This window comes from Sorex araneus, chromosome X (genome assembly GCF_027595985.1).
Source record: "Sorex araneus isolate mSorAra2 chromosome X, mSorAra2.pri, whole genome shotgun sequence".
NCBI lineage: Eukaryota > Metazoa > Chordata > Mammalia > Eulipotyphla > Soricidae > Sorex > Sorex araneus.
In genome coordinates, this window is record NC_073313.1 from 230,788,841 (window position 1) to 230,800,749 (window position 11,909).

General features: G+C 36.6%; 1 protein-coding gene across 1 annotated transcript in view; it reads left to right on the forward strand.

Moving 5' to 3' along the window:
• PLCL1 (phospholipase C like 1 (inactive)) overlaps positions 1–11,469 on the forward strand; it is a 363,413-nt gene extending 351,944 nt beyond the window's left edge. Inside the window, exon 6 of the mRNA XM_004601252.2 lies at positions 9,833–11,469. Coding sequence (XP_004601309.2) covers positions 9,833–10,012 — 180 coding nt within the window. The 3' untranslated portion in view covers positions 10,013–11,469. The remainder of the gene's footprint in view (positions 1–9,832) is intronic.
• The last annotated feature ends 440 nt before the right edge of the window (positions 11,470–11,909 follow it).

An 11,909-nucleotide genomic window follows, 5' to 3' on the forward strand; every position in this document is an offset into this window, starting at 1 on the left:
AAGTTATTTAGATATAACTGTGTTTGTTTTATTTATTAGAACCCGTATCTTTAACAAATTTTATGTACTCTGGGGGCAGGAAGGACCTCTATGCTCACCATTGTTTCTTGCTAGCTTAGCATTTCTCAGTGGATACAGTACTGCCCATAGATGGTGTGTGGGGAAATTATGGAAGTAATTGGAGGGACTCTGACATTTAGTGGAAGCAGCCTTGAGTACAGGATATCCTGGATTGTGCAGGATGATGCAGTATAATCAAGAATTGCTCCATGTCCTGCAAAACTTTCTTAAGTTTTGCCTGACTAACTCCAAAATGCAAATTGGAGTAACTTAGTAAATAATATTAATATTTTAGGCATTTGTGTATGGTTATTTTTTATCAAATATTCCATCATATTTTATTTTTAAATGTTTTACAATAATTTTGGGGTGGTTTGGGACAGACACAGTGGTAATTAGGGTTTCCTACTGTGCTCTATGCTTAGAGGTCACTCCTGGAAATGTTTAGGAGAACTAATACCTTGCTGGGGATCAATTTAAGGTTGGCCATGTGCAAGGAAAATACTTTAATCCCTGAAATATCTCTAAGCTCCCATCAAGTTATTCTTAAAATGTCTTTCAGTTGACAGGGATATAGCTCAAAGGTCTGAAGCATATGCCGTGTATCCACGAAGCACTGAGACACACACTAGACACTGAATCCCATCATATGGACCCCTAAGCACCATCAGGTATAGCACTGGGGATACTAAGCAGAGCGTGGTGTGACTGCAGTGGTCCATAACATGACAGGATGCCATAGCACTATATTATGGGGCCTTAATACTGAATCCTCAGGGCTGCACTTCTGGACCAAGCACTACTGGAAGTAGCCTCCAGTTTCCTGGACATTGCTTTGGAGGCCAACAAAGAAAAAATATTTTTAAAATATCTTCTATATTTTCAAAATTATTTTTCCTTCAGAACTAGATTCTCTGGTATTAAAAATATTTGTTAATATTTCATTCAGGCTGGAGCGATAGCACAGTGGGTAGGTGTCTGCCTTGCACGCAGCTGACCTGGGTTTGATTCCTCCATCCCTCTCGGAGAGCCTGGCAAGCTAGGGCAAGAGTATCTCGCCTGAAGGGCAGAGCTTGGCAAACTACCCGTGGCATATTGGATATGCCAAAAACAGTAACCACAAGTCTCACGATGGAGATGTTACTGGTGCTTGCTCGAATAAATCGATGAGCAATGGGATAATAGTGATACAGTGACAGAATATTTCATTCACAGCATTCAGAAACAGAATACTTGTATTAAATAGATATAAAATATACTAAATCGCAGCATTTTCAGCAGTTTTTCATAACCAAAAATACAAAATACATTATTTCTGTTCTGCTTTGGGGCAGGGTTTTGGTTTTGGGATGGAAACATACAAAATATGATAATGGGAAGGTGTAATGGTGATGGGATTGGTGTTTGAATATTGAATATAATCAAATATTGTGAACTGTATCACTGTATCACTGTCATCCCGTTGCTCATCGATTTGCTCGAGCGGGCACCAGTAATGTCTCCATTGTGAGACTTGTTGCTACTCTTTTTGGTGTATTGAATACACCATAAATAGCTTGCCAGGCTCTGCCCTGTGGTGAGATACTCTTGGTAGCTTGTCGGGCTCTCCGAGAAGGGGGGAGGAATCAAACCCGCACCTGCCACATTCAAGGCAAACACCCTACCCACTGTGCTATCACTCCAGCCCATTGTGAACTACTCTATAAAACAAAGAAATTAAAAATAAAATAAAATATACTAAAATAAATCTATCACAAATCTAATTTAAGAAAACTAAGCTTTATAGAAAATTATAATATATAATGATTTTTATCAAACATGTCCAGTGAATATACCATTTCTATGCAATAAAATATTGAATTAAATTATGCACTCAATAATTGAAAAAGCAGTGTTTCTTTGTTTTGAGTTCTCTTATAGGAGTAATATAAAAATATGTAAGTGAATACTCTTAATATTAAATATATTCTCTAGCTATATTTTTAGGTTTCATGAATCAAAATTAAAATTTTTAAGTGGTGAATAAAATGGGACTAAAATATTTCGTTGGCAAGTTTTGTTGCAAACTAGAAAATCTGAGTGTTGCAACTAATTTGACAGAAATTTCTATTTTGTGCAGTTAAGGTATTTTGTACTTAATTGTTATGTGTAGCTTTATTCCCCTATAGCTTTATTCCCCTGACTTTCATTAACACCCTATAAACATTGTCTACTTAGGTAGGCTTTTACTCTGAAGAGTGAGAATCCCAAGCCATCTTTGCATCATTTCACCAATATTCCAGATATATAACAGCTAACAATACACATCTGTATGACAACACATTTTGTATCTGCTGTTTTAATTTCTCAAGTAAAGGGCATTGTAATGTTGCTGTTTCTATTTCATTATAGAAAAACATCCACCTTTTAAAATAATGCAGATATTTCCCCAAAGGTTGGTTTTGGAGCTAGGAAAACAGTGAGAGGTGAATTACCTATCACCAGGTAACTGGAGCAGATGAATTACTGCTGGGGCTGCCCTGGTGTCTGTGACTAACTTATACTGCAGTCTTTTAGAGGTGATTTTGCCTGTAGTTGTAAGTGCTCATGTAAAATCAGTCACCATCTAAGTGTGTGGAAAAATACCCATAGAAGCCTGCTTTGATACAGAGCTGAATTTGTTTATGTGTGCAATTGTGTATTTGTGAGGGTCTCTCCATTCCCAGAGCCTCCATTAGCTACTTTAAATATTTGTGGTGTGCTCAGACAACCCACGCATTTCCTTCACATGTGACAAGACACTTGTTATGATATCCTCCTGCTCTTTGAGCACCAGTAGCTCAAGAGATAGTGTAGTTCATGGGAAAAAAGAGTATGAAGGAGCCACAGATGTCTTTTGTGAGTTACACTGTCAGATGATAGCCAATACTATTTTCAAAAAGTGTGGGGAAATTGCATTTTTCCCCGCAATTTTCAGGGGGAGGGCATACCCTATGGTTCTTAAATATGGGCCTTCTACATGCAAATCATGTCTCTAGTTTCTTGACCCATGAAACTGCCTGTCTTTCTTTCTTTCTTTCTTTCTTTCTTTCTTTCTTTCTTTCTTTCTTTCTTTCTTTCTTTCTTTCTTTCTTTCTTTCTTTCTTTCTTTCTTTCTTTCTTTCTTTCTTTCTTTCTTTCTTTCTTTCTTTCTTTCTCTCTCTCTTTATTCCTTTCTCTCTTTCTTTCTCTCTCTCTCTCTTTATTCCTTTCTCTCTTTCTTTATTCCTTTCTCTCTCCTTCCTTCCTTCCTTCCTTCCTTCCTTCCTTCCTTCCTTCCTTCCTTCCTTCCTTCCTTCCTTCCTTCCTTCCTTCCTTCTTTCTTTCTTTCTTTCTTTCTTTCTTTCTTTCTTTCTTTCTTTCTTTCTTTCTTTCTTTCTTTCTTTCTTTCTTTCTCTTTTTCTTTTTGCTTTTTGGGTCACACTCGGCTGTGCACAGGGTTACTCCTGGCTCTGCACTCAGGAATTACTCCTGGAGGTGCTCAGGGGCCTATGGGATGTTGAGAATTGAACCTGGGTCAGCTGCGTTGCAAGACCAATGCCCTACCTGCTATGCTATTGCTTCAGTCCCTGAGACTGCATTTCTTTAAAAATAAAAAGAATTCTAAATGACTTTGATAGGTTGTAAAATATATAACTAATAGATAAATTACATTTATCATACCAGCTTCTTTTATGGTTATGACATAATGAATTAATATGTTCAAACTGATTTACACTTAATATGTTACATTTTCTCAATACTTGCTTCAGCTTAGTAATTGTGATATTTTATGATTGGGAATAAATGTATTAGTGGTAATAAAAATTCTGATGTTATTGTTCAGCAGTCCAATTTACAATCCAAACTGCATCAGCTATTTATTGATTTCTAAAATAATATATTTTTATTGAAATTTAACTCAGTTTAAGCATTTGAAAATGTTAAATGTCTGTTTTCAGAAGCACCCTTAATCATACCAAATTTTTAGATTCCAGGTCTCTATTGTTTTCTCCTATGATTTCTCATGTGTTTTTTTTTTCTATTTGGGTCACACTGTAGATGTACAGGGTTACTCCTGGCTCTGCACTCAGGAATTACTCCTGGCGGTGCTCAGGGGACCATATGGGATGCTGGGGATCGAACCTGGGTCAGCCACGTGCAAGGCAAAATCCCTACCCAATGTGCTATTGCCCCAGACCCGATTTTATATGTTTTTTGTGTTATTTGCTAATTGTGTTAGAATTTGCATAGACTTTTATATTTGGAAAGCACGTAACTGAAGACTGACTTAATGGTTTTGCCTTTGAAGATTTTTGATGGTCTTCTTGACCTACAAGCGTCGGTATATTTGAGATGCTCCTACTGCTCTACTTTGGGTTAGAGCCATCCTTCTTTTTTTTTTCCTGAAGTCTTCTGAGAGCCATCAATGAATTCACATGGTATTGCTAGTATGTTGAACCTTGGCAATAGCTTGACATGTCTTTTAAGTTGAGTGTTCAGTGGTCAAATTGTACATTAGTTTTGCATTTATAATAACTCCAGATTTATTTTAGTATTCCTGAGGTATTTTAGTTTATGTGCTGCCGAAAAGAATGAGTTCTCCTAGGCTTCATCCTTTCTCGTTCTCAATACTAGTTTGGAGAGAATTTATAAGCATATTCTTTAAAAACAGACTTCACAGTACTGTTTAAAAATGTATTACACACCAATCCCTTTAAATAGTTTAACTTTTATGAATATCTAATATGTGTTGTGGGAAATAACAGTCAAGTCAGAGATGTTTTGAGGGAGGAGATCTTGCATAAATAAGCTTATCATGGGAAGCTTAAGAGGGGCGTGTGGCAGAGAAGAGGTCATTGATTAAGGGCATGTAACTCAGGTAAAGGTCGTAATAAGCAAGAATGTCAGGATGGTGTTCATAATCTCTATTATTTTGCCGTAATAAGTCTTTCCTGCTTCTGAACCCTTAATCAAGGAATAGAGTCTTGATTCAAGGAATAAAGTCTGAACAACAGAGCCGAAATTCTAGCTCCTTTACAAATAGTAGAAATTCCAGCTGCTTTTAAAACATAGAAAACAAATCTGTGTGTTTGGGGGTAAACTCTTTCTCTTGGTCTTTCATCTTTTCTTCTATTCCTTGACAGTTTTATTTTTCTATTTTTCCCTGTGAAATGTGTGTGAAATGCAGCCAGGACATGTTGTCTCCTTGGTTATCAGGAGATGATGTATTTGTATTTTTGTTCACTGACACTGTTTTCTCCAATTGGCCATTGTTTTCTAGAGACTGACTTCTATTTACCAGAACCAGCACTGTCTGGCATTTAGGCTTGGCTTCCATCTCTCAGAATGGATGAGATGACATTATGACTGATTGATTAGATGAATTTCATAAACTGTTATAGGAAACAGTTACATAGGAAAAGATATGTGAGAACATTATACATTTACAGTATCAAGCATGGCAGTTTTGCATGTTTCACTGTTTTCTTGCAATAAGGCAAGATGCCAATTTTGCTTTTGTTATGCTTTGAAGGTTCTTGATGAAATTTTAAAAACTAAGGGAAAATTGAGCACTAAAAAGTAATAATCTGAAAATGAGTGTGAGCATAATCTCTTCAATAATATCCCCTTTATTATTTTCCTAAGAAAGGAATCTTTTTATTATCAGAAAGAATAGAAAGTACTCATTTTGTGGATTCACTTTAAATAAGTTAATGAAATTTACATACATATTAACAAGATTTTTACTACTGTAGTATATTATATTTAGTATAGACTATGTTAATTGTTTTTAAGTCACCTAATAACATCATATCTTTAGTATTATTTTAATCACAGTGTTCAACATGTTTTCTTTTATATTCAGAATTGTGAGGAAAGAAGAGGGATATTTTCATTATTTTTTATAGGAAAGAAAATAAATGACCCAAGCAAAGTTGGTAGAGCTAAAAGCAAATCTAAGACAGGCCGACTTTGGTCCCTGCCAGTGTGTTCTTGGCACACATTTCTTCCTGACTGTGTAGATCCCATCTCTAAGTTCAGCTTGTGTCACATGGACCATGAGTTTCCTTTCATCTGAGTTGTTTTCATAGAGAACAATGAATAGGAGGCCTTAATGTTCTTGCAGAGAGCACATGATTTGCCTTGAAGAGATGCTCTGAAGACAATTACTAAATTTAACTTAAACTCCAAGTCTATAGTTTAGCTGCTATTGGATTCAGGGAAAGGTGGTGACTTTGAGCCTTTAAGTTTTTCACTTGGAGAAGAGAATTGGGAAAGTGTCTGTATCAGAGTTATTTTGTGATAATTGGATAAATAACATGGGCAAAGCACAAGAAAGAGTGCCTGTACTAAACTTCACATGTATTATGATGATGACAATGAGTTTTCTTACTAAAGAATTGAATTCTCCAATTCGGATTGAATGAGTATTCATCTCAAGGCTCAATGACTAATTTACCTTAGAAAATCCATGTCTGTCTGATAGTGTGCAATATCTTGTTTTTGGTCTTAAACTAAAAGATAAGTGCAGATGTGGTGTACAGCACTGAACCAAGAGACAGGTAAACTTAGTCCAAGTTTAACTACTCGTTTTGAACTGCTGGTGACCTTACGCCAGCTCAATAACTTCATAAGGCTTAGCTTTTCTTTTGTCTCTGTATTTAAACACTGTGCTTTAAAAAGTTGTCCATGATACATTTGTTGCAGGCATTCAATATTCCAACACTAATACTATCACCAGTGACCTTCTCTCCACCGTTTTCCCATTTTTTCCAGTCACCCCCAAAGTTAGCCCCCTTAGCAGGCACAAAATAATTTGTTTTACAGTTTTTACTACAACTAAATGGCTAATGAAATTATCAAAAAATACGCTGGTAAAAGAAAATGTGTGAAAATTGTTATATCTCACAATGGAGTTATTTAGTTCCTGTCTGAGGTTTACGAAGCTATTTGTTGCTAGTTGAGCCTTTTGTGTTAAATGTTTTTGCTTCCAGGGCTTTCATGTTCTTTTCCCATCTAATTTGGTATTCTCCTACTAGAATGTCAGAATTGTAGAATTTGAAGGCATTGCTCCAGAAACTGCAGGGTATGTAACTGGGCCATAAATTTTCATGGCAGAGTTCTGAAATGTGGGTGTGGCTTCTGTTGGAAAGTGTGGGGGGCTGGGGAATGTGGTCTGATCCGACTCTGAGGAGACCCCAGAGTTCTTAGCCTGAAGCTGGATATATCTGGAATTTTCCACAGTTTGGCATCTCTACAGAGCTTAGTCATGAGGCAGTGGCATCAGGTAATCGGCATGACAGCAGCTGTCGGGATATGAATGCAGCTGCTGGGGTTTCAGTAGGCAGCGACTTGGCCTGTCCCCTCCTGAGGGTACCCCAGAGTTTTCAGCCCAGAGACCGATGTACTCATGAACTCCTGTGTCTTGCTTGATCTCTCTTGAGATTTGATTGTGAGTCTGTAAAGCTGGGCTGATGGATGAGTTTACATTTTGGCGGTTTGGGGATATGAGTGTGGCTTCCTGGGCTTCTGGAACTACCGGAGTTGGGGAGGGGAGGTCTGGGAGGCTGAGCTTCTTGAGAGAGCCAGGCTATGCAATCTATATAATGTCCAAACCTATATCCAAATGCCCGTTCCACTAGTGAGTTAATTCAGGGTATGTTCACTTTTCAAAAAAAATTAGTCAAGTTCTAATTTAACTTCTCTATTTGATTAAAGGTTGATACAAGTGTTTAGATATTTTTACATAGTATAAAATGGGCAAGTATTTTTAATTAAAAATTTTTATGTTTTTATTTGAAAAACCACAGCTTTTTAAAATCTGATTCATGGTTTCACAAGTTCTAAAATTGCAAGTGGGTTACTGAATCTTATCAAAATAATTTTTCCTATAGATTTTAGTCTGAGAATATAAAAAAGTTCCAGATCATTTATTTTAGTGAAAAAAAAATAAGTTGGATGAATAAATTCTGACCTTGCTACTATGGCTCCAGAGTCTATTTTGCTTTCCTAGCACTATTAGTTTAATCATAAATACTAGATTCTTTTGAATTCATTCAAATTCTGTATGTGCATATAATCCCCTGCGTTTCTGTAACAATGCTATTAATTTTGTATTAACAGTTTGTTATGTAGTATATTACTTGATGTTAATTTTGTCAATCAATAATTGGGTTTCTACTCTATTGATATAGCTTCTATGTCCTTTTTAAAATTTATTTTTATTGAATATCCATGAGACAGACCATTACAAAGCTGTTCATGATTGGGTTTCTGTCACACAATGATCTGCACAATGCACACCTCCCACCACCAATGTCCCCGTCTCCCTCCCACCATTCCCCAACACCCCCAGCCTGCCTCTATGACAGATGCCTCTCACCCCCACCCCTGACCCTTCTCTCTCCTTTTGTGTGTTATGGTTTGCAATACAGGTACTAAGAGGTCATCTTGCTTGTTCAGGGCATGCAGTTATTTTTATCCAGAACGTAAGGCTGGAGTAGCTTTTATAACTAGGTGACAGCTTTGGGGTGTGGACATGACTGCTGAGACTTCCAGAAGTACAGGGGGGTGGGGTAGGGGTAGCCCATCCAGACCCAAGAAAACCTGGAGATTTCAATCACAAAACCCTCATACCAGAATTTTCAGCAGATTATAACTCGGTAAGGTTTGTTCAGAGATGGTGGTGTCTGGCTGGGGGCTTGTTGGAGATTTTGATCTGTGGAAGCTAGCAGCTACTGGAGGCTCTGCTTGGGCGGGCATCAAGCTGATTCACCCCCACCCCATCCCCTATTCGAGTTACCCCTGTCTGTTCAACCTTGTGCAGGTCTGAGATTAATTTAGATTTTTGATCTCTTTAAATATTTATTTATTGGTCTTTGAAGCAGGGCCCATAAAAGAGCTTACATGGTGGTGCTGGAGTTGGTTTGTGGGGACGACTGCTAGTGCTTCCAGGAATATTGAGAAGTGGGGTGAGGTAGCCCATTCCAACTCCAAGAAAGCCTGGAGACTTCAGTCACAAACTCACATATCCAAATTTTTAACAGATTAATATATCAGTTTATATTATATTACTAGATGTTACTTTTATCAACACATTAATTGGACTTCTACTCTATTCATATGGGTTCTTTGTCCTTTTGTTGTTCTACTTCCTTTGGAATATATTTTTGAGGGGGGAAGATTTGGAGAAATACCTGAATATGCTTAGGGGTTATTCTTCGTTCTATTCTCAGAGGTCACTCCTGGCATTGCTTGGGAAACGATATGTGATGCAGGGATCTAACCAGGGTAGTCTGCATGCAAGACAAGCTTCTTAACTCTTTACTATCTCTCTGGCTCTCTTCATTGGGTTTCTAAACTTGGGTTGCAGTGGGTTGTCAGTTTTCATCTAGCTAAGGGGATTTGTAACGAAGCATTCCCAGGTACTTTTTAGCAAGGTGCAAAGTCTTAGGCTGTGATGACAGAGGGACTGACTGTCCTGAGGATATTCAAGGAGAGTTCCCAGAAGTGGTTCCCTACTACAGGATCTTAAGGGGCTACTGACAACCACTGGGCTATTGACAACGACAAAGTCTGAGACTCTTAATTTAAAGGGGAAATTCTCTTGACAATATTAGAAAAGTATCCTGAACTAGATCTTCAAAAAGTGCTCTTTCAGATCTGCATCTGTTTCCTCACTGCGTCAAGAATACTAAGGGTTTAGAGTGATGTCTCCCAGAATATGCCTGGCACATAACTTCTTCTGGTGTATATTTTTGCCTGTTTGTAGGGACAGGGAGATCTGCTGAAGAATGCCAAGAATGAAGCCATAGAAAACATAAAGCAGATCCAGCTGGCATGCTTGTCCTGTGGACTGACTAAAGCCCCCAGCGGTGCTGAGGCCAAGAGCAAACGCAGCCTCGAAGCCATTGAAGAGAAGGAAAGCGGCGAGGAGAATGGAAAGCTGTGACAGTGCCCTTCTTGATAAGGACTCTGAGTTTTCTTTCTGATTTTCTTTCTTTAAGCATTTTTAGAAGTTCACAAAATGATGCCCTCCCTCTACAGGGTGCTGGACATAAACAGATATTTTCACAATGTCAGTATTTTAATGCAGTTAATTTATCTAAATTAAAATATTTAGTAGTAGTGTTTTAAATTCAGAAATGTGTGTAAGCAACTAAGTAAGGTTGTGGATGAAGGCGCGTGTGTGCATGTGTGTGCATGTGAAAGAAAGAGCAGCAGAGAGAAAATAAATTGAGAGACTGTGTGTACGTGTGTGTTGTTAAAATCTACTCTGTGTTGCATTATTCACCTAGTAAGTTATTATTTTATCATTTGGGGATAAATTAGTTAAGCTGAAAGTCTAAGGAGCACTTAATGTAACCTTTGCTGTGTTTAATTTTACTTCTCCACCTCTGGCATTTTAGAGATCTTAACATAGCTTATTATTACAGGAGCCAAATTTACCAGTATATAAATGTTTTGGTAGACTAAATATAGATTATAAAAATTCCTAAGAAATATAGAAATAAAAATGAATGAGAGATAAATACATAATCTTGGACTACCAATAAAGGCTTTTCTTTAAGAATTTAGTGAATTATTTAAAATATTTATTAATTCAAATCACTTTAGAAAGTATTTTGTAGTTACTGAACAGATATGAATTCAGTGGAACAGCTGATAAAAAAATAAGTTTATTCTCAGCTACGTGGTACTCTAAACAGAGCAAAAGCTCTATTGTAGTTAAATTTTTGATTTAACAATAATATTTGATTCTTAAATCTCAAAGTTAAGACGTATAGGATGTTCTGATTCTTCCAGCTGGAAGTATAGCATCCATTTATCTTCTTCAACACAACTTGTGCAGCTAGGAAGCTTTGTCTTTTTGGAATTTAATTAAGAGTACTAAAAATTTAAAGATGTACAAACAATGCCATATCACACTGACCTGATAAAATTAAATGGGTAATGTAAAATCTTCATGATTTAAGATATTAATGATATAACTTAACAAAGACAGGACAAAATCAAATGCTAATTAGATGCATATGTTACTACATCTCGATCATTTTTGCCCTAGTATTTCCTAAAGTATTTGAGTGTAATATGTTTGTTTCTTTCAGCAGAGTCAAATGTTCTATGGTTACAAAATATATTTATTTAAAGCATTGCTTTTATTTTGAAAAGCTTCTAATTGATTTGATTAACAAATGTGCTAATTTGTGGGATCCTACAGAAGGTAATTGCTGAAATTTTGCAAATATGTACATCTTCTATAGCTACCATGTTATTTCTGACTTCTTAACACTATTGTGTTCATATTGCACATAAATGAGAGTAAAGATATGAAACAATGCTTTCATTATTCTCTTTTATTGTAAATTAATTGAAAAATAAATGATAATAAAAGGTATTATATAAGAATATCTTAAAGGGTATGACAATTACTTCTTGAATTTAAGACTGGTACCACACTTGGGGGAGGTAAGTGAGCTTATTTTAAGGTAGATTTCCAATGGTAGTATCCTTTGTGATTATTAATTTGCATGGTGGAAGGAACACAGAATTCAGATCTTTCAGTCCCTTATGATGACAAAGGGAAAGGTCATCTTACCTATACCAACTATTTGACCTCACCTGAGGATTGTTTCATCTCCCTAAACTTCCCTTGGAAAAATCAATACCTTTACTTCTGATAAAAGGAAATGGGAAGAAAAGATAAATAATATTTATTCCATTATTTACTGGAGATTCAAACCCACTCTTATAAAATGACTGCCATAGTTTATTTTATTCTTCCTGGAGCTCCTCATACTGAGGACCTACCTCAACATAGGTTTCCTCTGCTTTTTAGAAGTTTGTCT